This window comes from Musca autumnalis, unplaced genomic scaffold (assembly GCF_047663935.1).
Source record: "Musca autumnalis isolate F117 unplaced genomic scaffold, ASM4766393v1 scaffold_4, whole genome shotgun sequence".
Taxonomy (NCBI): Eukaryota; Metazoa; Arthropoda; class Insecta; order Diptera; family Muscidae; genus Musca; species Musca autumnalis.
The window spans coordinates 186,179,426-186,206,775 of NW_027411977.1; the positions used below are offsets into that span (position 1 = coordinate 186,179,426).

At 36.4% G+C, this 27,350-nt stretch overlaps 1 protein-coding gene across 12 annotated transcripts in view; it reads left to right on the forward strand.

The window, feature by feature from the left end:
- LOC141402723 (uncharacterized) overlaps positions 1 to 27,350 on the forward strand; it is a 688,471-nt gene that overhangs the window by 400,133 nt on the left and 260,988 nt on the right. For all 12 annotated transcript variants that reach the window (XM_073984599.1, XM_073984586.1, XM_073984598.1 and 9 more), the window contains 2 exons: positions 2,763 to 2,999; positions 6,578 to 6,736. In XM_073984599.1, the coding sequence (XP_073840700.1) occupies positions 2,763 to 2,999; positions 6,578 to 6,736 (396 nt within the window). The remainder of the gene's footprint in view (positions 1 to 2,762; positions 3,000 to 6,577; positions 6,737 to 27,350) is intronic.

A 27,350-nucleotide genomic window follows, 5' to 3' on the forward strand; every position in this document is an offset into this window, starting at 1 on the left:
ATGGCATCTTTGGCATCGAACGTTTTTCTGGGATTTTACAGAAAATGTTTGAATTTTGTGGGGAAGGTGCCCAATATGGCCAATCTTCGAACTTAATCTAAGTTTGGACAAAATATTATGATACCCAAAACTTGAACCAAATCGGTTGATACGTTCGTGCGCAGCAGCCAGCTAGACAGACAAATGGACGGACATGGCTACATCAACTCAAGTTGTCTGAAACGGAATACGTCCAAACATACTTGGGATCTAAAACCATTTTTTCCAAACACATTTTCTGAGTGAAATCGGACACTTTTTCAAGATGAGGTTTTTGATTTCCTTTATTTTTTGCTGTGGTGATGCTGTTGACTAACAAAACATTTTAATAAATTTTCAGATATTTTTTTGACTAACGGTACCAGAGATATCGCGCCTTGAAAAAGTCAAATTCTGTACAAACTACATGCAATGAAATACCCATAACTTCTTTAATATTGGTCCAAATTGAAAAAATCTTTTTTTGTATGTTTTGTTGTTTTATCAGCTATTAAATGAAAAATACCGAAAAAAAATGCACAGTGGGCTTGGATTCTATTTTCGCGATTTAATATTTAAAATCAATTTTTAAAGATGTTCGACCCCTTCGATTTTCTTTAAATTTTTTTGTATTAAACTACGTTCAATTACACAAATTTTAAGTCCTATGTGGTAATGGGATTCGGACGACTACTATTTTTTCTGATTTTTTTAAAATTTGTCAATAAAATTTTTCCTTAATACCTTTGTCCAAAATTTGTATTTCCTGTATTTTTGAAGCTAAGAGTACATATTTATCATTATATATTTATCATAAAAAATAGAAAAAAATGCACAGTGGGCTTTAATGGAATTTTCGCTGATGCATTTTCAAAATCGAAAAATGACGCAGTTTTTAAGATGTTTGAGATAAATTCATAAATATAAAATCAAAACAAATATTTATAAATTAAACTTTTAATTTTTTTAATAAAATAATAAATTTTGGACAAAGGAAAGGAAAAATTGAATTGACAAATTTTAAAAAATTCAGAAAAAATAGTAGTCCTCCGAATCCCATTACCACATAGGACTTAAAATTTTTGTAATTAAACGTAGTTTAATACAAAAAAATTTAAAGAAAATCGAAGGGATCGAACATCTTTAAAAATTGATTTTAAATATTAAATCGCGAAAATAGAATCCAAGCCCACTGTGCAATTTTTTTCGGTATTTTTCATTTAATAGCTGATAAAACAACAAAACATACAAAAAAAGATTTTTTCAATTTGGACCAATATTAAAGAAGTTATGGGTATTTCATTGCATGTAGTTTGTACAGAATTTGACTTTTTCAAGGCGCGATATCTCTGGTACCGTTAGTCAAAAAAATATCTGAAAATTTATTAAAATGTTTTGTTAGTCAACAGCATCACCACAGCAAAAAATAAAGGAAATCAAAAACCTCATCTTGAAAAACTTCTCCACCAAATTTTGCCGACATAGCTTCAAGTTTTGGTATAGCCCCATATAGGGTACCGCCGACTTCGAGTTTGTTATGCTTTTATCTACATTTTCGGGCAAAAATGGATGTCATTGGCATTAATAATTTCCGGTGGTGAAAAACTTTACAATCAATAATTGTGGACATAGGCCTATGTTGTGGTTAGTTTTCTTCTTCTTACAGTTGTTTATTTTCATCTTCTTTTTTAAGGCTTGATATTGGTAAACACGCGGCACATATTAACTCACTGCTTTTAACGAGTATTAAAGCAGTGCACCGGGTTACATCACGGGAAGGTCAGTGTCCACTTGAGGTGGAAGACATTTCAAGATAAGTCCTGGGCTTTGCCATTTAAAGCAGGTCAGGACCATTCCTTGGTATCTTGCATCCTCTACACCAACCAGTTCTTTCTAGTACCTATAAACATCTAAAATGAAATGAATTAAACATAAATAAAAACTATTTTAACAGCTACTACTTTTTGTGTATATGTATTTAAATGTCAAATATCTATATAACAAAAAAGCAGATTTCATATATTGAAATATTTGGATTTTTTCAGATTTTCTACATTAAGTCTCAAAATGAATTATTAGCATAGTTGTTTTTTATTTTTACCGGAAGCCAAATGAATAAAATAAATTCCAATTAGTTTAACAGCGAATTGTGAAATAATTTATTATTTATTTATGCTTTTCCTTCCTATAAAAACCGCATACGTAATAAAAATAATCATACGCCTTAATGGCAACGCAACATATATTAATCATACAAACACCTGTTATGTTCAAATAAATCATACGCCACATATATCTAGAAAAGCAATAATTTAAATTTACCACAGAGAAAAAAGTGATGTTTAATAAATTATAAACTATTTTTGTATATTTATAACCACACAATAATAGAGTAAACCGAACACGGGCAAAGAATTTTCAATTCTTTGCCAAAAATTTCTTCAGCATTAATCTTTATCCTGGATGTGAAAGCATTTTTCTTTGCATTCGACAAATTTCAAACAAATTGCAAGTCTTTGGTTACCAATCAACAATGTGTTTAATACAATCTACCTTCCTACCTGTTTGCATTTCATTCATTATTGACCAACAATGCCAGCAACAGGACTACATATGTATGTGCAAAATTGTGTAAAACTTGACAAAATATCTGTTTTTAAACCTATTACATGTTTATTTTCATGTTCACATTTTGATATTGACGTTATTTCCATTTTCTTTCTTCTTCTTGTTTCTTGCAACAGATATGGTTTGCCCGATAAGCCCTTGGAGCTGGGACGTGTCACGCCCGGCACATATTGTACACGTCAATTCGATGAATGCTATCGCAACAAATGCCGTTTGCAAAGTCCCAATTATCCTGGCATGTATCCGAGAAATGTCACGTGCTACTGGACCATACGGCAAAAAGAAGTTCCTACCAGCAAACATGCCATGATTGCTGTCAGCCAAGAAAATCAACATAAAGCTTTAGTTAAGAGGTAAGTGTAGTGGCTTAAAAGATGGGTTTCCCTTCGTTTTTCCCCAAAAACCAATCATGTGTAAGTTGTTGCCGTTGTTGTTGAGAGAAGGGAAATGTATATTTGTGGCTTTGCTATTGAGTGTGTGACATGTAAAATAGGCAAAATGGAAAATTTGTTTGGGAGCAAAAAAAAAGAAAGGAATGACATCTAAGAGCAAATTGTATGCACTCAAATGATTTACAAAAGAAACAGAAGGGAATAAGAGGTAAGATAAGGGAACATATTTTAATATACAAATTTTGCTATTCAAAGGGGAACGCTTTTGTATTGTCGAATAGGTGAAGAACTTTTAGGGTAATGCAATTAAGGGATAACAACGACTTTAGAGAACAATATGAAGGGGGGTTAACTATATAAATACATTCAAAGATTAGTAAGAACGTTTGCAGAACATTTAACGGCATCTTGAGGAGGCCTTGCAACATTCTATAGAATTACTGATGAGCTAGAAAAGCCTTCTCAAGAGGCGAATCTATCGAATAGTAAATAGCTTCCTAAGTAGACCATCGGCTAGAAAGATATTCAATGGAATAGTAGAATGTATGCCGGGGCTATTTGTATGGAGGGAAAACATCTTTTTGGGTCCTTCGTGTTTCTGACTCCTGGGATTGTACTAAGCAAAAAAAGTCCACAAGACCATTAGTCTACGGTGAAAATCGAGCCTCCCGATTTTTACTTGTAGTTTTTTATCCACAAGCCCAAAAATGCCGTGGCGCGTAGTGTTCTTAATTATCGTCTTGGCTACAATTTTTGTCTTAGGGTTTGATCAAAAATTTCAATGGCTTGCCTGTTATATGCCAAAATATCCAAAAACGTGGATACAAAACAGAAATCTGGAGGCTCGATTTTCATCGTAGACATATGGTCTAGTGGACTTTTTTGCTCAGTACAATCCCAGAAATCCGAAACGCGAATCACCCCACCCTAGTAGAAGACATCCAGCAATTCTATGGAATAGTAGAAGCCTTCTCAAGAGGCCACAACCTAGGCGGCCATCAGGACACCTAGGCGGCCTCTTCAGGACGCCATCAGCTATACTCTAGAATAACCACAAGAGGCAATTTGATACTCTCTAGAATAACAGAAGGTCACCTCCGCAGGGCAACAGCAGCTAATGTCTAGAATTGTTATTTCCAAGAATAATAGACGGCGTCCTCAGGAACACATCAGCTATTCTCTAGAATAGTAGAAGGCCTCTTCTAAAGGCTACCAGCTATTCTCGGGAATACTAGAGAGCCTCTTCAGGAGGCCATCAGATATTCTCTAGAATAGTAGAAGGCATCTTCAAGAAGCTATCTGATATCTCTACCATAAGTATGATCTAGGATAGTTGAAGGCATCTTCAGGAAGCCATCAGTTATTCTCTAGAAAAGGCAATCAGGAGGCAAACTCATATTCCGTAGAATAGTAGAGGCTTCCTCAGGAGGGCGTCAGCTAGTCTCGAGAATAGTAGAAGTTCTCCTCAGGAGGCCATCAGCTATTACAGGCAATAGTAAAAGGGCGCCTCAGGAGGCCATCAGCTATTCTCTATAATAGTAGAAGGCCTCCTTAACAGGCCTCCAGCTATGCTATGGAATAGTAGAAGGCCTCCTCAAGAGGCCCCCAGCTATTCTAAGAAAAAGTATAAGGCTTCTTCAAGAGGCCTTCAACTATTCTATGGAATAGTAGAAGGCCTCCTCAGGAGGCCATCAGCTTTACTATGGAATAGAATAGATGGCCTCCTCAAGAGGCTTACAGCTATTCTAAGGATCAGTAGAAGGCCTCTTCAAGAAGCTATCTGATATCCCTACCATAAGTATGAGTATGATGGAAAGCCTCCTCAGGAGGCCATCAGCTATTTTCCAGAATTGCAAAAGGCCTCCTCCACAGGCCATCAGATACTTTTCAGAATTGTAGAAGGCCTCCTCAGTAGGCCATCAACTATTCTATAGAATAGTAGAAGGCATCCTAAGGAGGCCATCAGATGCGCCCTATAAGAGTAGAAGGTCTTCTCAGCAGGCCTTTAACTATATTCAAGAAGAGTAAAAAGCCTCCTCATGAGGCCATCAGCTATACTCTAGATTAGCAGAAGGTCTTCTCAGGAAGATATCAGCTGTTCTTTGGAAAAGAAGAAGACCTCCACAGGAGGCCATCAGATATTCTCTAGAATAGCCTCTTCAGGAGGCCACAAGGTCTCCATCAACTTCTCGGTAGAATTGCAGAACGGCTTCTCAGGCCATCAAACATTCTCTAGTATTGCTTAAGGCCTGCTCAGGAGGCCATATGTTCTTCTCTAGAAAAGTAGAAGGCCTACAGAGGAGGCCATCAGCTTTTCTCTAGAATTGTGAAAGGCCTCCAATGGAGGCCATCACCTATTCTCTGAAATAGCAGAAGACCACCTCAGGAAGCTTTCAGCTATTCTCTAGAGCATAACAAGGCCTCCTGAGCAGGACATTAGCTATTCTCTAGAATAGAAGAAGGTCTCCTCAGGAGGCCATCGGCTATTCTTTAAAATAGTAGAAGGCCTCCTCAGGAGACCATCAGGTATCATCTAGAATAGTAGAAGGCTTCCTCGGAAGCCCATCAGCTATATTATAAAATCGTAGAGGCCCCACAAGAGGCCAACTCTGGAATAGTAGAAGGCATCCTCAGGGAGCCATCAGCTATTCTCTAGAATAGTATGAGAACATTTCAGGATTCTCAAGAATAGTAGAAGGCCTTCTCCGGAAGTCAGCAGCTATTCTCTAAAATAGTATAGGACCTCCTCAGGAGGTCATCAACTATTCTATCGAAGTAGAAGGCCTCTAGGGGGCTATCAGCAATTGTCTAGAATAGTATAAGGCCTAGTCAGGTATTCTGTAAAAGTACAATTTGTCCCCAAGAGACCTTTAGCTATCCTATGCAATAGTAGAAAGCCTCCTGAAGAGAGGACGAAGGCCTCTTCAAGTGGCCATAACTATTCTGTAAAAGTAGAAGGCTTCCATGAGAGGCATTCAGCTATTCTATGAAACAGTAAAAAGCCTACTGGAGAGAGGTAGAATTCCTCTTCAAGAGGCCATCAGCTATTCTCTAGAATAGTGGAAGGCCTCGTCAATTCCATTCATACAAAATTCCCCAACACATTTCCAATTTGTTTCCCATTCATCAAATGGCCACAAAGAAGAAATAGCGATTTATTCCATTTAACACCACCACCACAAAAAACAACCTTCTCTCTAAGCGATTAGTAATGCCAATCAAGCAATTGATGCATTCCCCAAAGTACGAGTATAGAGTAAAAGACAGATTAGCGGTGGGTGGGTGGTTGCTAAATGGTACGGTGGGATAATGGATTTCCTTTTTGGCAAAGCATATCCCAAAATTCTTCGTTATTTTTCTTGGTTACTTTCAAATTCCATTCCATGTTGTTATCTTTTATACCAAGCTGTTAGATTGAGCTATTCTCTTCGTCAATTTAATTGTTTGCTCTTTGGAATATTTTTTACTGATTTTCTTTTACAATTCTTTCCATTTTTTCTTTCATTCATTCATGCGCTCACACAAAAAAAAACACACAGGTCTATTGCAAGTTTTAACAAAACCTCGCGTTCAATACGTGCCTGGTCGGATTGCACCGGAGAACGTGATCATTTGATATTTTACGATGGCAGTTCAACTAATGATCCAGTTTTGGCCAAATATTGCGGTGGTGATTGGTTGCCAAAAGTTGTGTCACGGTAAGTAAATGGCAATAAAGCATGAATACGGTATGTAGTTTAAAATATTTTTTTGGGTAGAGTTTTAGAGTGTATTTAACAAAAAATATATTTTTTAAATTCTCATTTGTTGAAATTGAGAAATTGTTTCTGTGGTATTATAATTATACGTAGCATAGTGCAAGGTGCCGTTTACATGATGGCAGTAATCATACGCTACATAGTACATAAGTATAACAAGTGAAATCATGAGTTTCATGGCGCAAAAATGTTTTAGATGGTGTGCGGAGGGTGTATTAACCTTGCGGTTAATTTAAACAATGATTAGGGTCCGTATAAAATCTATTATTACATTCTTCTTAATCTAAGTGAGCTTAAATCTCCTGTTATACGCATCGCGCGGCCTTTTTTTATTTGTGTACTATATTCATTTTAGTTATTTGAGTAAGTTAGTTAGTTGAGTAAGTCGAGCAAGGCAGATGAGGAGGTGTAACATGTAGTACGGCCCCACTACCAGCAACAACCACGCCAAGTCCCCAGAGGGAACTGCAATGAAAATATGTTAGTATACAGATTTAGAGGAAAAATCTTCGTGTACTTTGATTTACGCTTAATTTGCAATACGATAATTTTCAAAAAAAAAAAAACCTTTCTTCCTGAAGTAACTTGAGAAGAAATACAAAGTGTACTCAGTATTATATTAGTACAGACCTTATAATTGCTATACCCTCCACCACGATTGTATTGAAGTAAAATGGAACAATTAGTTTCCTTTCGTTTATGAAGAACACTAAATACCAATTTTCAGCAATTTCGGTAAAACAATGTGGTTAACCTTCAAAATACCGAGAATTAAGGGTACGCTTTTATGGGGGGATATAAGATGACGTGGATCTATACTGATAATTCTCTTCTGGAATATTTTATAACCTCATAGAGGACTGAATAAAAAATGTCAGTTTTTCAGTGGAATATTGACGTCACAAGTTTCAGAATTACGAAAATCGGGATGTAGAGTTCTATGGGGGCTATACAGAAACGTGGACCTATACTTACGAATTTCAGTCGGAAAGGTTTTTACCTTCAAAGTAGATTGAATACCAAATTTCAGCCATTTCGGTGGGTTGTTGTGACCATAATCTTCAAAATAGCAAAAATTGGGAGGTACCGTTCTATGGACCTGTACCGACAAGTTCCAGGGGGAAAGTTTTATACTCCAATATGAAGACGAATTACCAAATTTTAGCCGTTTCGGTGGGTTGTTGTGACCATAACCTTCAAAATACTAAAAATCGGGAGGTACCGTTCTATGGGGGCTATATGAAGGCATGGACAATATCTGAAAATTTCATATGGAAAGTTTCATACCCCAAGTGAAGACAACATACCAAACTTCAGCCAATTCGGTGGGCTATTGTGGCTATAACCTTCAAAATACCGAAAATCGGGAGGTACCGTTCTATGGGGGCTACATGAAGGCGTGGTCTTATAACGACAAATTCCATATGGAACGTTTTATACTTCAAATGTAGACTATATACCAAATTTCAGTCATTTAGGTTGGTTATTGTGGCTATAACCTTCAAAATACGGAAAATCTGGAGGCACCGCTCTATGGAGGCTATATGAAGGAGTGGACCTATACCGACAAATTTCATATGGAAAGTTTTATACATCAAATGAGGACCTTCAAAATACCGGAAATCGAGAGGTACCGTTCTATGAAAGCGTAGACCTATACCGACAAATTTCATATATAAACTTTTATAGTTCAAATACCAAATTTAAACATTCGGTGGATTATTATGACCACAACATTAACAAGTAAAAAAGCGTTAAGTTCGGCCGGGCCGAACTTTTCATACCCTCCACCATAAAATATTCTGAACAAAAATGGAATAATTAGTTTTCATTCCTGTCCCCAACTCTAAGTGGGTACTTTAAAATGTCAGATATAATGTACATAAAATGCTTCATCCGGGAGGCCCTTTTTTATGGTGCCTATATCTAACTATGTACATATGTTGACAATTTTTGGTGGGCTAGAAATTGGGATGTACCGTTATATAGGGGTTATAATAAAACATGGACCTATGTTGACAGTTTTTGATGGGAGCATTTAATGTCAAATAACTCCTAATTCGGTTAAAAATTGCAGCTAGAATAATACCGAAAATCGGTACATAACGTGGGAACTTCAAATGTCATTAACAGCTAGTTCGGAGGTATGTGGGCTATACGAAAATATGAACTTAAATGAACAATTTTTGTTGCAGAATTTTTGTTGGCTTTTAAATTTCAAATTACAGAAAGTTCATCCAGAAAATAAAGCTAAGGTACGGAAAATCGGGAGGTTTGTTTTGGGGCTATTCCAAAACATGGACATACGTTTGTTAAACATTTTAAGTAAAATCCTCAACGTACCGAAAATCGGGAAGTATCGTTATATTGGGGCTATGTTGAAAATTGTTGATGCAGATGTGTGGTGACCACTACAACCTTCAAATGTCAAATTGCAGTTAGTTCGGTTAAAAATTGTAGCTAAAATTGCAAAATTACTGAAAATTGGGAGGTACCGTTATATGGGAGCTATATCCGAACATGGACCTATGTTGACAATTTTTGATGGAGATGTGTTGTGACCACTAAGAACTTCAAATGTCAAATTACTGCTAGTTCGGTTTAATATTGTAGCTAAAATCATCAAATTACTGTAAATAGGGAGGTACCGTTATATGGGGGCTTTATCAATACATCGAACTTTCCCGACAATTTTTGGTGGAGAGGTGTGGTGACCACTAAGAACTTCAAATGTCAAATGTTCGAATTACAGCTAATTCGGTTAAAACTTGTAGGTAAAAATCACAAAAATCGGGAGGTACCGTTATATGGGGCTATACCAAAACATGTACCTATGTTCATATTTTTTTCGAATATAAGTTTTTTGGTCACTAAGAACTGTAAATATCAAATTATAGCTAATTCGGTCTAGAAATGTCACTTAAAACGTCAAAATACCTGAAATCGGGCGGTAACGTTATATGGGGGCTATTCCAAAACATGGACCTATGTCCACAAATTTTCTTATATAAAATTTATTGGCACCTAAGAACCCTAAATGTCAAATTATATTATTATGTTATATAAGTTTATTGACACTTAAGAACCCTAAATGTCAATTTTTTGCTAAATCGGTCTGAAAATGTAGCTAAAAACGTCAAAATACCGTAAATCGGGGGTACCGTTATATGGGGGCTATACCAAAACGTGGACCTATGTCCACAAGTTTTCTTATATAAGTTTATTGGCACTTAAAAACCCTAAATGTCAAATTATAGCTAAATCGGTCTGAAAATGTAGCTTTAAACGTCAAAATACCGTAAATCGGGGGTTACCGTTATTTTGGGGCTATACCAAAACGTGGAACTATGTCCACAACTTTTGTTATATAAGTTTATTGACACTTAAGAACCCTAAATGTCAAGTTATAGCTAAATCGGTCTGAAAATGTAGCTAAAAACGTCAAAATACCGTAAATCGGGGGTACCGTTATATGGGGGCTATACCAAAACGAGGACCTATGTCCACAAGTTTTGCTATATAAGTTTGTTGGCACTTAAGAACCCTAAATGTCAAATTATAGCTAAATCGGTCTGAAAATGTAGCTAAAAACGCCAAAATACCGTAAATCGAGGGTACCGTTATATGACGGCTATACCAAAACGTGGACCTATGTCCACAAGTTTTCTTATATAAGTTTATTGGCACCTAAGAACCCTAAATGTCAAATTATAGCTAAATCGCTCTGAAAATGTAGCTAAAAACGTCAAAATACCGTAAATCGGGGGGTACCGTTATATGGGGGCTATACCAAAACGTGGACCTATGTCCGCAACTTTTGTTATATAAGCTTATTGACACTTAAGAACCCAAAATGTCAAATTATAGCTACATCGGTCTGAAAATGTAGCTAAAAACTTCAAAATACCGCAAATCGGGGGGTACCGTTATATGGGGGCTATACCAAAACGTGGACCTATGCCCACAAGTTTTGTCATATAAGTTTATTGACACTTAAGAACCCTAAATGTCAAATTTTATCTAAATCGGGCTTAAAATGTAGCTAAAAACATCAAAATACCGTAAATCGGGGGGTACCGTTATATGGGGGCTATACCAAAACGTGGACCGATATAGCCCATCATCGAACTTGACCTGCCTGCAAACAAAAGACGCTCTTTCCCAAAATTTCAGCGTCCTATCTCCATTTTTGTGGATGCTAGAGTGATTACCACAGACGGACGGACGGACGGACGTGCACAGATCGACTCAGAATTTTACCCTGATCAAGAATATATATATTTTATAGGGTCGCAAATGAGTATTTTAATGCGTTACAAACGGAAAAACAAACTTAATATACCCTCCATACTATGGTGGAGGGTATAAAAATGCCGAAAATCGGAAGGCACCATTCTATGGGGGCTATATGAAGGTGGATCTATAGCGACAAAATTCTGGGGGAAAGTTTTATACCCCCAACTATTTCGTGATGAAGATACTAAAACCTTCAAAATACCAAAACTCTGGTGTTACCGTTCTATGGGGACTATATCAAAACGTGGACCGATATAGCCGATTTGCAATTCCAAACATCCTAGGATTAATAGAAACTTCTACACGAAATTACAAAGCTCTATCTTAAAAATTGCGAGCTGTATCTTGATTTCAACAGACGGGCGGATGGACAGACGAACATGGTTATATCGACTTAGAACATACATATATACGTCATAGGGTCTCCGATGAATATTTCGATGTGTTACAAACTTAATGACAAATTTGTAATTTTTATTATATCGCCAATATAATGGCGGAGGGTATAAAAAATGTTAGTATCTCCCGAAACTGCATTTTCCATTTTAAGTAGATAATTTCCAATCTATTCCGAAATGTTCTTTTCCCTTATCCAACAACTTCCCAGTATGCAGGATTTAAAGTTTTTCCACTGGAAAGCGAAGAATTAAATAGAAGAATTAACATAAATTTCAATTCAGTTTTTAATTAGTTTTTTTCCCCTCGCCAACAACATACAGTCAGCTCAGCAATACTTCATCTTTTCGCAGATTTCAACATTAAGAAAGTTTATTACTCCATAGAATTGTAAAAGCAAATACTGTTTGTAAATTTTCTAACGCCCACTTCAGCAGCTCGTTTTATGCCAATTTACTTTGAGGGCGAGAGAGAAGGAGAGAAAAAGAAAAAAACCCAAAACCCTAATGCCAGCATACAAACACGGTAAATGCTCATTTGCAATATGAAAATGTATGTAAGATTTTGTTGAAAATGTAAATGAAATGGAGGACATTCAAACCTCCAACTCTTAAGCCAGTCATCCAGCCAGCGAGGAAGCAAACATAAACCCTAACTGACTGACACAAATAGATGGAAAAAGAAAAACAGACAGACAGGCAAGCAAATGAACGATTTTCAATTAGCATTTCTAATTTCCATTTTTCCAAATCGATGTTTGACGGCACTACGAAAGGCGATTGATTTTGTTTCTTGAAGTTTATGGTAAAGCGTGGGCGGCCACAATGATGATGTAGATTTTGGGGGCACAACACAAGGACCAACTTTGTACTCTGGCCATCAATATTTAAAGAGATTTACTTCGAGGCTGCGTGCGGCAAAACAAAAATTAATTTGGGTCATGTAGTTGAAATTCCAACCTCTTTTTAAAATATCGCCTTCTCCTTCATCTCATTACTAGGAATAGACAATTTTTCACACAAAATATTTGCTGGCTTAATAAAGTGAATTTTCACCATGCTTCCCCAGCACTTTTTTCTTTTGCTTCCCAGTTCATTATTTGTTTTGCATTCGTTAAAACTCCCAACATCGTATGCATAATTTGCTATTATGTGTGTGTAAATTGAAGAAAGTTTTTTTTCTGTTGTGTGTTTAATTTAGCATTTTTTTAGCTATATTTCATTTTCCAAATATCAAGAGATTTTTTTTTTGCTTTGAGACTTTATCCAGTAGAGTAGCTAGGCAACGCAAGAAAAGGGAATATTACTTGCACTGCAACACAAGTAAGCGTCGAAACGGGAGTCCTAGCATAAAAAACGATATAATATCCTGTCTTTACTAGCGAAAAATACATTGCTATTGGTTCTGATGTACAATAAGATGGAATATATTATGACACGACTGGGAAATTCAGTGGGCATTTCTCCGAAATTTAATTGACTATGTAGGCAATTGTGTCATAAGATTAGTCTACTTTGAACCGAGAATGTGACACTATACGACTGTATAACCAAAATGGTATCAAGTCGAAATATGATCATAAAACTCGAACATTGTGGAATTGAGAATATTAATTTTAAGGTAGACAATGTTCGCAAATTTCTTAGAATCACCGATAGTTCAAGAACAAATGACTATGATTTTATTTTTAATATTGTGTATGTATATTAGGGTTTACACTTTTTACAACCTTATTTCCCTGTATCATAGTGTTATGAGTTTCTACACAAGATTATTAATTATAAGCTGATTTGGTGAAAAAAAAACCTAACGCACATAACAGTGCGCACATATGTGCGAAGGAAAATTTAGAAATAAATTAAGAAACAAGTAAAAAAGTACTAGTAACAGTCGGCTTTGCCGACAGAGATATACATGGTGCTCTTGAACCAAATTTAAATGGAAGGTGCTTACACCTGGGAAGTTTTTATGGATTCTGAAACTACAATGTTCTCAGATAAGAAAAGTAAAAAAACAAAAAAATCGCCGGAGGGCTTTTTAAATAAATCGCGATTCAAGTTGATATTTTTAAGGGGTTTTTAGGTTTTCACGATTTTGCTTGGAAACCGCAAGTCCTATCGAAATAGGACTAAAAAAATGTAGTAGCTATGAAAATTCTCTACAAAATTGACTTTTATGATATCTTCGTAGTTTTTACCGTTATTGCGATATAGAATGGTTTGACTGTATCGCCTCCATATATTATAATGTTATGCACAGTGCACCTTAACTAACTTTAAATAAAAACCGCTTACAACAGGAATGTGTTTGCAGATTCTGAAACTACAATGTTCAGAGATGAGAAAAACCAAAAAACAAAAAGCGCTCCGGCGATTTTTTGTTTTTTTGATTTTTTCATCTATGAACATTTTATTTTTAGAATCCCCAAAAACTACCCAGGTGTAAACCCCTTCCATTTAAATTTGGTTTAAGTGCACCGTGTATACCCTCAGCATATGTGAATTGAAGCTTTCATCTACGAATGTATTTAGGGTCTTTTGAGAATTTGTGGACCTTTTTGGACATTTGAACTTGAAAGTGTTGAGGAGGAAGTACTTAAAGGAATGGACCGCCAATGATATCAGAGTCTCATCGTATAACTTTTGGAACAGTATGCCAGGACGCATGGACTTGTTCACGGAAAACTAAACTCCACTTAGACACAAATTTTTAACTTTTGTTGGGGAGGTACCCTAAGGAGAGGAACGATATAAGTCATTTTAGAAGTTAAATTAAATTCTAACAAAATACTAGGAGATTCAAACTTTGGACCAAATTGTTTGCCCCGTTCAAAGAAATCGTGCATACCATTTTTTTACATTTTTTAAATATGTGGGGGAAGTGCCAGAAGTTGTGGACCCATCTTCGAACTGAAACTATGTTTGGACAAAATATGACGAAGGCCAAATTTTGGACCATATCGGTTGATGAGATCGAGAGTTATCGTGCTCTCCAGCCACTACATATGGTTTCATAAAGTTTTACACATTTCGGGCTGTTTTCTCAAGAAGTATGGACTTGAAAAAACATTTACCGTCGTAATTGAGGCTGCAAATGCATGTTCCTTCAAAACAAATTGGTTTGCGGTGAAAGTTGCGGTACAGAAGTTCTAATAAGTATTAAAACTTAAACTACGATACCTCAGTATCACATTTAAATTATCAATAGGGGAAGCCAATTAATAATCAAATACGAACTAAACTCATTTCAATTCGAAATAGTACCGGTATATTTAAGAGGAGCAACCTGGGAGGAAGATTTTGAAAGCCTATAATGTGGAGTTGAATATAATCAATGTAGTCAAATAATTATTGGCGACCATAATGCACGGATTGGAGAGCAACAAGAGCTTCCCATAGAAATTGCAACAAACTGCTTTAACATGCGTACATCGAAAGATAAAATAATTAACTCCAACGGCAATAAATATGTAGAATTCTGCGGTAACAATGGTCTTGTAATTTTAAACGGACGAGTCAAAGGCGATGATGAAGGAAAGTTCACATTTGCCAGTAAAAACGGCAGTTCCGTAATTGACATATGTTCCGTGTCTCATGAAATCCTTGATGTTTTGAACACATTCCAAGTAGATGATCAAATATGGTCAGACCATTTTCCTATTATAATAATGATTTCTATACCATGTGCAAAAACTAAGATGCCTGAAAAACTGAATCTTTTACCAAAATTAACGTGAAAAAATGAGCACAAAATCTCTTATCAACATGCTGTGAATTGTAAGACATTGCCAGTAAATCCATTCATCAAAGACCTAACTGGAGTAATATATGAGTCATATAGAAAAAATTGTATGCCCAAAAATGTTAGATTCAAAAACAAATGGTTCGATAGTGCATGTTTGAAGAGTAGGAGCAAGGCGATGCGGTTGCTCAACAAGTATAGAAAATCCGGGAACATAGACGACATATATGTAAATGTACCCAGCAAAATGTTTGCCTCCAAAGATGCAGTTAAATTATATGTCCAAGTAATCTGGAAGTGCATCCAATTATGCATTTTCACTCATGATTTTTACAAGAGCGTGACTACTGAAAGATGCACTCCATAGCACTGCATTTTAACTAACCCTTTGGCACTGCATTTTAACTGACCCTTGGCACTGCATTTTAACTGCAAATGGATGTGATTCTTTGGATTGCATTCAAAAGCGGTTAAAATGTGAGGAATGGAGTGCCTTTTTCATGACTCCGTTTGAACTGCATCAAAACATGCCGTGATAGAAGTAGTCTACATTGCACTGCTTCCAATTTATTTTGCTGGGTATGCAAAATGAAAAAATCGGATTATTATAAGAGCTTGGAGGAAAAAAATGACAATACGTCGGATAGTAAGGCCTGGTGGAGACTCGCTAAAGAAATTAGACAGTCGAATGTAAAAGTTAGCTGCTGTTTATCTGCAGATGTATTACAAAATTACTTCAAATGCCTTCTGAACCCAACAATTAACACCGCCTCGATTTTGTATGCTCGCTCCAACACCGCAGACATACTATTAGACGGAAATTTCACAATCGAGGAAATTAAAACCCAACTCCGAACTTTAAAAAACAATAAGGCGCCAGGGGACGACCAAATCCCATACGAATTTTTCATCCATGCACCTGATCTATTCTTAGAACGTCTATGTGAAACTTTTACAAGGATTTTAAACGGTTTCGATGATTATGAAACTTTTCGTACAGGAATAATATTTCCAATACAAAAAAGGGTAAACAATTATAGAGGCATAACCTTCATGAACTGTATTGGAAAACTAATGATTGGGATGATAAATAGAAGAATAGTGAGTTGGACAGATAGATACCAGATACTAAATGAATACCAGGCCGGGTTCCGTAAAGGATACTCAACGGTCGACAACATATTTAATATACCGACAATAGTAAATTTGAAGTTGAATGAAAACAAAAAAGTATACGCCTTCTTTGTAGATTTCAAGTCAGCGTTTGACAGAATTCCTAGAGACTTAGTCCCAATTTACATTGGGCGAGTTTACTTGCGGCAATTGTCATTTTGTAGGAGAGAGAGGTGGAGCATATGATAACCCTTTGCCTCTCAGCACTCTCTCTCACCTACAAACTGACAATTGCCGCAAGTAAACTCGCCTAATGTAAATTGGGACTAACTAATATACAAACTTCATGAAATAGGTCTGTCTGCTAAAATCATAACCTTCGTAGATAAGATATACAAGAATACAAAGTCAGCAGTGTGGTCAGGAAACCAGCTGTCTGATTACTTTGAACTGGAGTAAAACAAGGTTGTCTTTTATCGCCCATTTTATTTGCAATATACCTTAACGACCTTCATGAACACCTAGAGGGAGGACTTTATATCAAAACAAGTGAGAAAAGGCTATAGTCGGTACGGGGCCGACTATGTGATACCCTACACCACTACCTCTGTGAATAATCTTTTCACTCGAAAACATTTCTTTTATGGAGATACGAAAGTTTACACCTATCTGGCTGGCTTAAGGCGAACTGAGCCAAAATATTTAATATTTAATTTTATATTTGACTACTGTCGACATCACCAACATCAATAGGCTTCTATCTCTGTGAGAAAATGTCCGATCAAAAGTCCGACCTGTAGTGTGATTGCAGAAAAAATGGAAAAAAGGATGCATTAACGACTATTGCGATATCTCTATTATTTGTCTACCTACGCCAACCTACTTTGCATAATTTCAAAGATGGGATTTTCTACTTTCTTAGGGTGGCTTTGCTTTTAGAAGGTCTCCAACCAAAGGTGTGATATCCGTCATTATTATTAAAATCGCAAAAATTAGAAGTTGGGTTTTATTAGCGACTATTGCGATATCTTCGTTGTTAGACCACCTACGACAACCTACGTTACATTGTTGTAAAGGTGATATTATATATATATTGACTTTTTCTCCAAATAAAGTTTTTGCTCATTCCGACCCCTAAATATTATCCGACCATCATCAAAATCAATAGGCTTCTTCCTCTGTGAGACCCTCATTAACCCTCGAAATTTCGTGACGATCCGATCAAAATTGCGCTCAGTAGCGTGATTTCCAAAAAAATGGAAAAATGGGATGAATTACCGACTATTGTTATATCTCCGCTATTTGGTCACCTACGCCGACCTAGTTTGCATCATTGTAAAGATGGGATCTTCTACTTTCATAGTAGGGCTTTGCTTTTGGAAAGTATCCAACCAAAGCTGTGATATTCGTCATTATAACTAAAATCGCAAAAATGAAAATTTGGGTTTAATTTGCGACTATTGTGATATCTTCGTTGTTTGATCACCCACGAGAACATACTTTACATCGTTAGAAAGGTGATATTTTCTACTTTTATTGTCAGGTTTTGCTTTTGGTATACCCCTTATAGAAGCTGAGATATTAGCTTTGGAAAAAAACGTTGTCTTTTTATCCAAATAAGTTTTTTGCCCATTCCGACCCCTAAATATTGTTCGACCCTCACCAAAATCAATAGGCTTTTTCCTCTTTGAGATCCCCATTTATTCTCAAAATTTCGTGACAATCCGATCAAAATTGCGGCCTGTAGCGTGATTTCCAAAAAAAAAATGGAAAAATGGGATGAATTACAGACTATTGTGATATCTCCGCTATTTGGTCACCTACGCCGACCTAGTTTGCATCATTGTAAAGATGGGATCTTCTACTTTCATAGTAGGGCTTTGCTTTTGGAAAGTCCCCCGCCAAATCTGTGATATTCGTCATTATAACTAAAATCGCAAACATGAACATTTGGGGTTTATTTGCCACTATTGTGATATCTTCGTTGTTTGATCACCTATAAGAACCTACTTTACATCATTAGAAAGGTGATATTTTCTACTTTTATTGTCAGGTTTTGCTTTTGGTATACCACGTACAGAAGCTTAGATATTCGCTTTGGAAAAAACGTTGTCTTTTTATCCACATAAGTTTTTTGCTCATTCCGACCCCTAAATATTATCCGAACATCACCAAAATCAATAGGCTTCTTCCCCTCCGAGACCCCCATCAACACCCAAAATTTCGTGACGATCCGATCAAAATTGCGACCTGTAGCGCGATTACAAGGTTTAGATGGACAGACGGACGGACGGACGGACTGACGGACGGACACACATAGCCAGATCGACTCAGCTCGTCGAGACATTCATTTTGATATATATAAGTATGGGTCTACGACCATTATTTCGATGCGTTACAAACTTTTTGGCCAAAACCAACTTATAATACCCTCCCCACATAGTGGTGTAGGGTATAAAAACAAACATCCGACTACTCATGTACGCGGATGACATAGTCATAATGGCCGATAATCCCAATACCCTGCAAAAAATGATATTTAAATTGGAAACATACTGCGAAAGATGGGGAATGGAAGTAAATCAAGCGAAGTCTGAAATTATGGTGTTTAGAAGAGGAAGTAAACTTACAGCAAACGAAAAATGGGCATATAAAAGGGAAACGTTGCGAATTGTCAATGAGTACAAATATATTGGAATCGTATTAACCCCAAAACTATCCTTTAGCAAGCATCTTTTCAAAAAGGAAGAGGCGGCAAAAATGGCATTAAACTCGACTTGGAAAACCTTTATCGCCAATCCATCAATACAGTTAACCGCAAAATGCAAACTGTTTTTATCAGTTTGTCGATCTATTTATAGTTATGGAGCACAGGTATGGGGAGGCGTATATTTCGATGAAGTCGACAAACTGTATCGTTATTACATAAAAAGAATATTAAGACTGCCAGAAAGCACTCCGAATTATATAATCGCACTGGAGACGGCATACGAACCGGGATTTATATATACGTATTCGCTTCACTTAAATTATCTAGCTAAGGTGTTATTTGATCTTGAAGGTCATAGATTGCCACATATGCTTGCTCTACAACTACGTAACAAAAACATTTCCTGGTACAAAGATTACATGCTAAGATTAGACGAGCATAATCTATGCAACATAAATGTCAGCACAAGTAAAAACCATTGGACAGATGCAAGCAAAAAATTACTCCTGGAAATGAAGAACAGGACATACAACTTACATATTCAAAAGCTAGTCGGAGTGAATATAGATTATTCAAGTTCCTTGATTTTACCGTTGGGCCCATATATGGCAGCAAGAATTACAATCAAGAAAATATCACGCTGATTATGAAGGCTAGGGGTGGCCTGTTTTGGCTAAATCACAATAGGTACAGGACTACGAATGAGCGGAGGTGCTCCATGTGTAACATGGGAGAAGCGGAAACATTCGTGCATTTTCCAGGTCGCTGCACCATATTAAGAAGTATACGAGCTAGACATTTTAACAAAACTGAAATGTTATTTGATGAAATTATTTCAATGCTAAACGGTGGTGAAGAATTTTGTGGGATTAGTTTATGTAGATTCTTGAAAGAAGCTCTCAAATACCGAAATATTCTAATAAATGAATTTAATTATTAACTAATCAAAAAAAAAATATATATATAAATTACTCAATTCTCCAGCTGACGGTTTTTAAATAAAACCATGCTGAACAATTTCTTTATTTACTTAACGAAAAATTGTAATTGTATTTACTATTTATAACGTTTTTTGGAAAATAAATAAAAGAAATAATAATAAATAAATAATAACAAAAATCAAAGTGATTTGAGAGTAGGTCTTAAAGTGAACTTATTCGAAATTTTGTGATGGAGGTACATGAAGGAATGGACAAATATAGTCCATATTTCAAGCGTTATCGTGCTCACAATTTTTGCGAACATTTTTGAACTTTAGTGGGGGAGGTACCTGAAGGAGTGGACGGATATGGCTTATCATCGAACTTAAAGTAAGTTTGGAGAAAATACGCGGTGTCATAGCGGTTTTTTGCAACTTTTAGGCTATTTTCCCAGGAAGTATGGACTTGTCCCTGATGAAATTTGTGCCGTCGTGAATTAGTGACAGTGAATACAATATTTTGGGTGGGAGATGCCCGAAGGAGTAGACCGATTGAGTCCATCCATTTTGGAACCTCATCTAAGTGTGGTAGATATTTCACGATGTGCAAAGTATGAATCAAATCGATTACTCCCTTCAAGAGTTATCGTGAGCACTAGTTTTCCGGACATTTTGGAACTTTTGTGGGGAGCTACCGGAAGGAGTGGATCGATATAAACCAACTTCGAACATAAACTAAACATAAACACCTGAGAATTTTCGAAAGTTGGCTTTAAAACATTTCAGCCCTGCCTCCCAAAAAACGTCCATGTGAGGGGCACCTGGCTGCTGAATTTCGTAGTGTGTATTAATCCCCTCACGAGTGGCCTATAGGAAGTTCCGAACTAAAAGCTTCGAAGCCCCTACAAATGTTGTTCCATTGTCATAATCGTGAAACGAAACGATGAAACGCTGAAAGAAAAGTGGATGTAGAATGATCCGATGTGGCCTCCAGATGAATAGCTTTCGTGGAGAAATACACGAAAACGCATACGTATCCCTTAGTGATACGACTGGAACGACCGTTATATGTTTTAATATCGAATGGCCCGGCGAAATTTAGAACAGTTCGAGTGAACGGACGAGTGAACTGAGTTCTTTCTGGTGGAAGGGCTGCCATCAGCTGTCGCTGACAACGATGCTTGTACAGAATGCAAGCTTTACATTTATTAATGGTAACTTTAATGAGATTCTTCAAACTGCTTATAAAATAAACTACATTTGTGGATCCAGTCTAACAACAAAGTCATTTCTCCAAAGGTTGTATTCAAAAATTCGTTGTTTCCAATGTTCCTCAGACATTGCACTCCGGACTAAATATTAATATAATCTTGTCACTTTAAATCTGTTTGATATACATGCGAGTATGTATATATCAGCGTATGTTTTCAAATTCATTTGCTTTGCAACCACTGTCATTAAGGTTTCAAAATTTTCCTTCTTTGTACTTTTATTTTTTTTTTCTCAGTTCCCATACTCATTTATTGACAATGTACCGAACTTAAAACCTACCAGATAGCTTATTCACATTACCACATCGAAAATGTTCTTTAGAATTACAAAAAAAATGATTTTTTAACTTCTTCTTTGGTTCATCTTTCGGCGTCAAGGTTAATTGAGATTAATTTTGGGTAGACCTTAAGTGTTAAAATACGGTTTTATGTATTTTCATTACTTTTTTAATATACCTCAATGGTGTTTATTGCTGGCGTTTGTGTGGTTGTGCATTTTTTCATTAACTTGCTTTAAATACTAAAAAACAAGAATTTGGAATTTTGTTATTTCGTATTTCATTGGGGATTAAATAAGAAGGAACCATTTTTTTTAATGGAGAATTTTGATTAAAGAAAAGGACTTTGTTATCAGTATACCAGTTCAATTATTTGTAGACAGCCTTAATCATATAAGAAATTAATTGTTGATTCATAAAAAGATATTGTTGTGGCCTCGAAATATATTTTTTCATATGTTTCTTGGTCAACTTCATTCTTCTTAGAAATTTGCATATTTTTCTTTCCACTTTTCATGTGATATACTCAAGATCCTTAGCTAGAGGTCACTTATGGCGTTAGTCCAGAAAACCCTTCATCTTTAGAGGTTTGTTTCAGTCCGACCTTTATTCGCCACGACACACCTGATGTGAAAATCTGATTCAAATCGAAGTTTGTTCAGAGAGCTATGCCAATATAAATCTCCTTTTCTATTTCAACAATTAGAAAATTAATTTTCTAGACACCCATACAACAAATATGTGGTCTGATTATCATGGGTTTTCATCCGACGAGGTCAACTCTTAAAACGATATGAGATAGTTTTCGTTTAACCACAATCCCCAAGCAGTTCGTTCCTTCAAGTATTATTTTTTGCACGTTTCCTATTTCATCTCTTCTGCATATAAGGCGGTATTATTGAACTTTTAAGTGTCAGCCTTGTCTGCAATACTTTTAAATTACAAATTTCAGGTTAACCAAAATTTTAAACAAGCTTTTTTGCAATTTGGCAATGAACAAAAATGTTAAATATTCATTTCGATTTTTTGCACATTCAATCACTAACACAGAAAATAAACTTTTTTAGTTTCCGTTTTTTGTTTTTACCAACAGAAAAAGTTTTAGCATATAGCTGGCATGAAGAATACTACCACCCAAACAAAATGCTAACACTAACTGAATACAAAACGAGCAACTTCGCCACTTAGCATATCGCTGTTGTATTTGCCTAACATGTTAAGCCAGTGAGAATTATACAAAAAAAAAAAAAACAACAACTCTGCACTTTGCCGATACTATTTCCGTTGTTATTCAAATATTCCAAAACCGTCAAATGCACACCTATACAAACACTTATTGCCTGACATGCTGCCTGCCGTTCGGTTGGGCTCATATAAACCACATACTACGTGTCCACGTAGCTGCATCAGCATCATCCACCTCATCAGCAATAACAACAACAACAACAACAGAGGCACACGGTAACAGCAACAGCTCAGCCAGTTATCAACTATTCTGACATAAGGCTATATTTATTGTATGCATTCATTGGTAATGCTGGTGTTGGTGCTGTTGTACATTTCAAATGAATGACCCAAAAGCCACCAAGTTTAACCAGTAAATGCTTGACTTAAAAAGAGGAAAGAACTTTTTTTGAAAAAATAGGTTAGCATTCCAGGACATCTACATGTGTGGTGTAAATACATACTTAATCTGAGTATCATGGATGTAGATTTTGACTTTTCACTGGGGATTTGACTTTTTAGATAAGCAAGATATTTATCTCTAAATAAAGCAGGACACTAAAACATCACGTCTCTAGATTCACCTTGTAATTGAAATATTATAAGAAATACCATCCCCCATTATTATAAGTCTTCTTTTGTTATAGTTTGGATTTACCGAACAGATTTATAGCGTTCCGGTTAACTTAAAGTTAAAAGTGATGATTGACTTTCTAGGAGGGACTTCAAGTCATTAACTTTCAATGTGAAAATTATATTTTTAATGCCTCCAAATTCGTTTATTTTGCATTTTCAAATCCATCAGACAGCAAAAGAACACATGTAATAATGGCCCTATATGTAATAAAGACTTATGAAATCTAAATTATTCAACAACAGCGTTATCTGCGCCCATAACCCAACCAAACCAACAGAGGATATATTTACGAGTATCTAAAAATTGCATAGCGGTTTTAATGTTAAAAATGGAGAGCAGAATATTTTAATTCCCAACATCCGGAAAATGTAGGCTCTACAGTAAAACCCAAACAACGGGATGAGACTCACTGATTTTGAGGCAGAAAATGCGTCACAAGATATAAACACCTCGATGGACATAAAGTGACGTGAATGTCACCAGATTAACTCACACGAAACGATATAGATCATGTTGTGTTAGACATACAAAATATACTATATATCGACTCGGCCAACTGTAAAGGTATCGCATTATTGATCGAAAATAATAAATTTCGAATTAAATCTACATTATACTCCACTTAACATACCCAAACGCTGCATACATGTAGATATTGTCAGAAAAACTCTAAAGAACCCATAGTACGACTATGAGTGTCATGCTGCTACGGAAGCCACACGTCGCATGGGAGGTATCGTAAAAAAGGACGGAGCAAAAAATGTTGGGCGTATGAACCGACAAAAGTATAAACAGGATTAAAGCTAAAACATTTGCGGGGATATCGATAGATAGGGCTTTTTTATGACAGGGCCACTAGGATAACCTTTGGTAAAATGTCCAAAGGATCCTCGAACAGATCCTTAACCACACAAATATGTTGAAAATTTGTGTGGGTGGTACCACAAGGATTGGACAGATAGGGCCCAAATTTGAACGTAAACTAAGTTTTGACAATATTTAGAGATTTAAAGTTTGGACCAAATCGGTTGCAAAGTCTATGAGACATCGTGCGTACCATTTTAGCGAATATTTTCGAACTTTTGTGGGGGAGTTATAGGAAGGAGTAGACATATTAGCACCACCTTCGAATTTCATCTAATATTCAAGGAAATATTCGGTTCGAGCTCTCCAGCCACTACATATGGTGCCATAAGGGTTTTTACAACTTTCGGGCTATTTTCTCAAGAAGTATGGACTTGCCCCTAAAAAACTTTTACTATCGTAATTGAGGCAACGAATACAAGTTGCTGCAACAAAAATCAAAGTGATTCGAGAGCATTTCTTAAAGTGAATTTATCCAAAATTTTGTGTGGGAGGTACCCGAAGGAGTGAGCAAATATAGTCCATACTCGAAACTGATCTATACCTGGTAGATTTATTAAGATGTGTAAACTACCCAGCAAAAAAAGTCCTCCCAAAATCATGGGTTTCGTAAGGGATTTTTGGCAGCCGTAACTACTCGCAAACCCCCTTTCTTCCCCATTATTTTTACAAGGGTATGTCGCACTCAGTTTGTAGTTATTTTGTGACCACTAGAATAACTAGTTATTCTGTGGCCACTAGAAGTTGAAAAGTAAGTTGAAAAAAATTCTATTTTTAGAACAGTTGATGTAGATTTTTTTATTTCATCACTCTTTATTTTATTTCGCTCGCTGTGCGAGTTGAACACACGAACCCTCTGATTTCTAACCAAAGACACTACACACTATGCCACGCACACGAACATTAAGGGTTGCTTAAGAACTTAAATGCGCAGTGCACATGTACTCCAGGAACTGTTATTTTTTAATTAAAAAAACTCACGTGCCGACTTTGAGCGTTGAACACACAACCCTAGGGTTTATAGTCGGACACACTCTCACTGTGCCACCGTCCTCATTACTTAGTGAGGAGCAAAGTAAGTAGGTTTGCCTTGTAATTTTTTTAAGAAGTATCCCATTACTTTTCAGATTACTTGTAATGGGAAAATAAGCTTGTTTACATTACTTTGTAATGGGTTACGTAATGACTACCGGATCCAAATTTTTGCTGGGTATGGACCAAATCGGTCAATCCCATCAAGAGTTATCGTGCGCACAATTTTTCCGAACATTTTTGAACTTTTGTGGGGGAGGTACCTGAAAGAGTGGACCGATATGGCTTATCTTCGAACTTAAACTAAGTTTGCACAAAATATTACGAAGGCCACATTTTGGACTAAGTCGGTCAATCCGTTCGTGAGTTATCGTGCGCACCAGCCAGCCAGACAGACAGACGGACGGACATTGCTAAATCGACTCCAAATTGTCTGAAACACATTTCGTTTAAACATACTTGGGGTCTAAAACCTTTATTTCGAAGAGGCACATTTTGCCCGTGTGAAAGTGTATATACCCTCGTTAGCATAAATCAAATGTCGTTCGTTGGTAATGACATCAGTTGAGAACGGCTGGACCGATTTGGATATTTCTTTTTTTGAAATGTTTTAGGTACTTCTTTGGGGTCTAAAGACCCGACCATGCCTGTTTTTTAATATGTTATATCTCCACATAAATATATTATAAATATTTTATAAATTTCGGAGGAGGTGAGGTACCTTCCCCTCGCCTTTCTCTTAAACGCTATATGTATAAGCCAAACTTATGATTATATCGGTTTCAGCATAAATTTTGGGAGGCAATGTGGTTGTGTGTAACCTAGGTACATATTTGGCGCCAAAATACCGGAACACGCCCACTTTTTTTAAATATGTTACATTTTGAAAACGAATGACAACGCCCACTCTTTCCAATACATTATTATTCCAAAACTTCTGAACCTAATTTCATGCAATTTTCAGAATATGTTCAGAAATATTCCATGACCCAAAATGATATATTTCGGGAGGCTATTGCTTTATAATCGCTAAATTTCCTTAAATGGTGAGGTTCAACGGCCCATCAGCCATGAAAAACTATAACATATAAATCACAATTAGCGGGAGAATTCGGCTTAACCATTTTTTTAACTTTTATAATGAGATCGCTTTACGATAAAAGCGGATCATAAATCCCAAACAGCATCAATGGGCGAAAAAAATCGACAAAGTCCGTATGAGAATAGAATGGTTACAGACAAAATCTGTAGATAAATTTAAAATCCTCCTCGTTTTGACAATGGACCGAAAAAGTGAGGTAGAAAATACCAATTTTTGAATTGTCAAGCATAAAGTTCATAAAAAGTTGTCATTAAAACTCATTACGACGGGCCAGCAAGGCCGACCGAAGTCTGCAACTTTTCAATTAAAATTGGGCGGGGTTTGGCAGATTAATATGTTACAAATGTGATATGTATGCCAAAAAGTCCTATAAAAGTTATTTTCTGTTGATCCTTTTGACTTCATGTTTTTTTTTCTTTGGAAAGGTAAGAAAATTTCGGGAAACTACCAGAAATCTCACGGGAAATTATCTTACCAATATGAACCGTGAATGCCAAATGAAATCCAATTTAGAACGAAAAATTCGGCCGCTAACGGTATAAAAATAAAAATCAGAATATCGTTGGCTCCAATTTCCGGACAATGTAGCATCCACAGTGAAACAGGGACAACTGCGACACAAGATGTAAACAACGCGATATACATACATATGTCTGTAGTTGTCTCGTTTTTCTGTGTTGGGAGCAGCATATCCCGGAATGCCTGCTTCCGATTCCTTTGGTCAGTGCCGGGACTGAGAAAAACACGACGTGGGATGCAATAGAAGTCGGAAGTGATTGCATCTCAGGGGTTGTTCTGAACTCGCACATGTAAATACCCCCAAAAAATAGACCAAATTTTGCAGCAGAGAGTGATGAGCGTTGGTCCGTGCGGGGACTGAGGAAAACACGACGTGGGATGCAATAGATGTCAGAAGTAATTGCATCTCAGGGGTTGTTCTGAACTCGTACATGTAAATGCCCAAAAAAAAA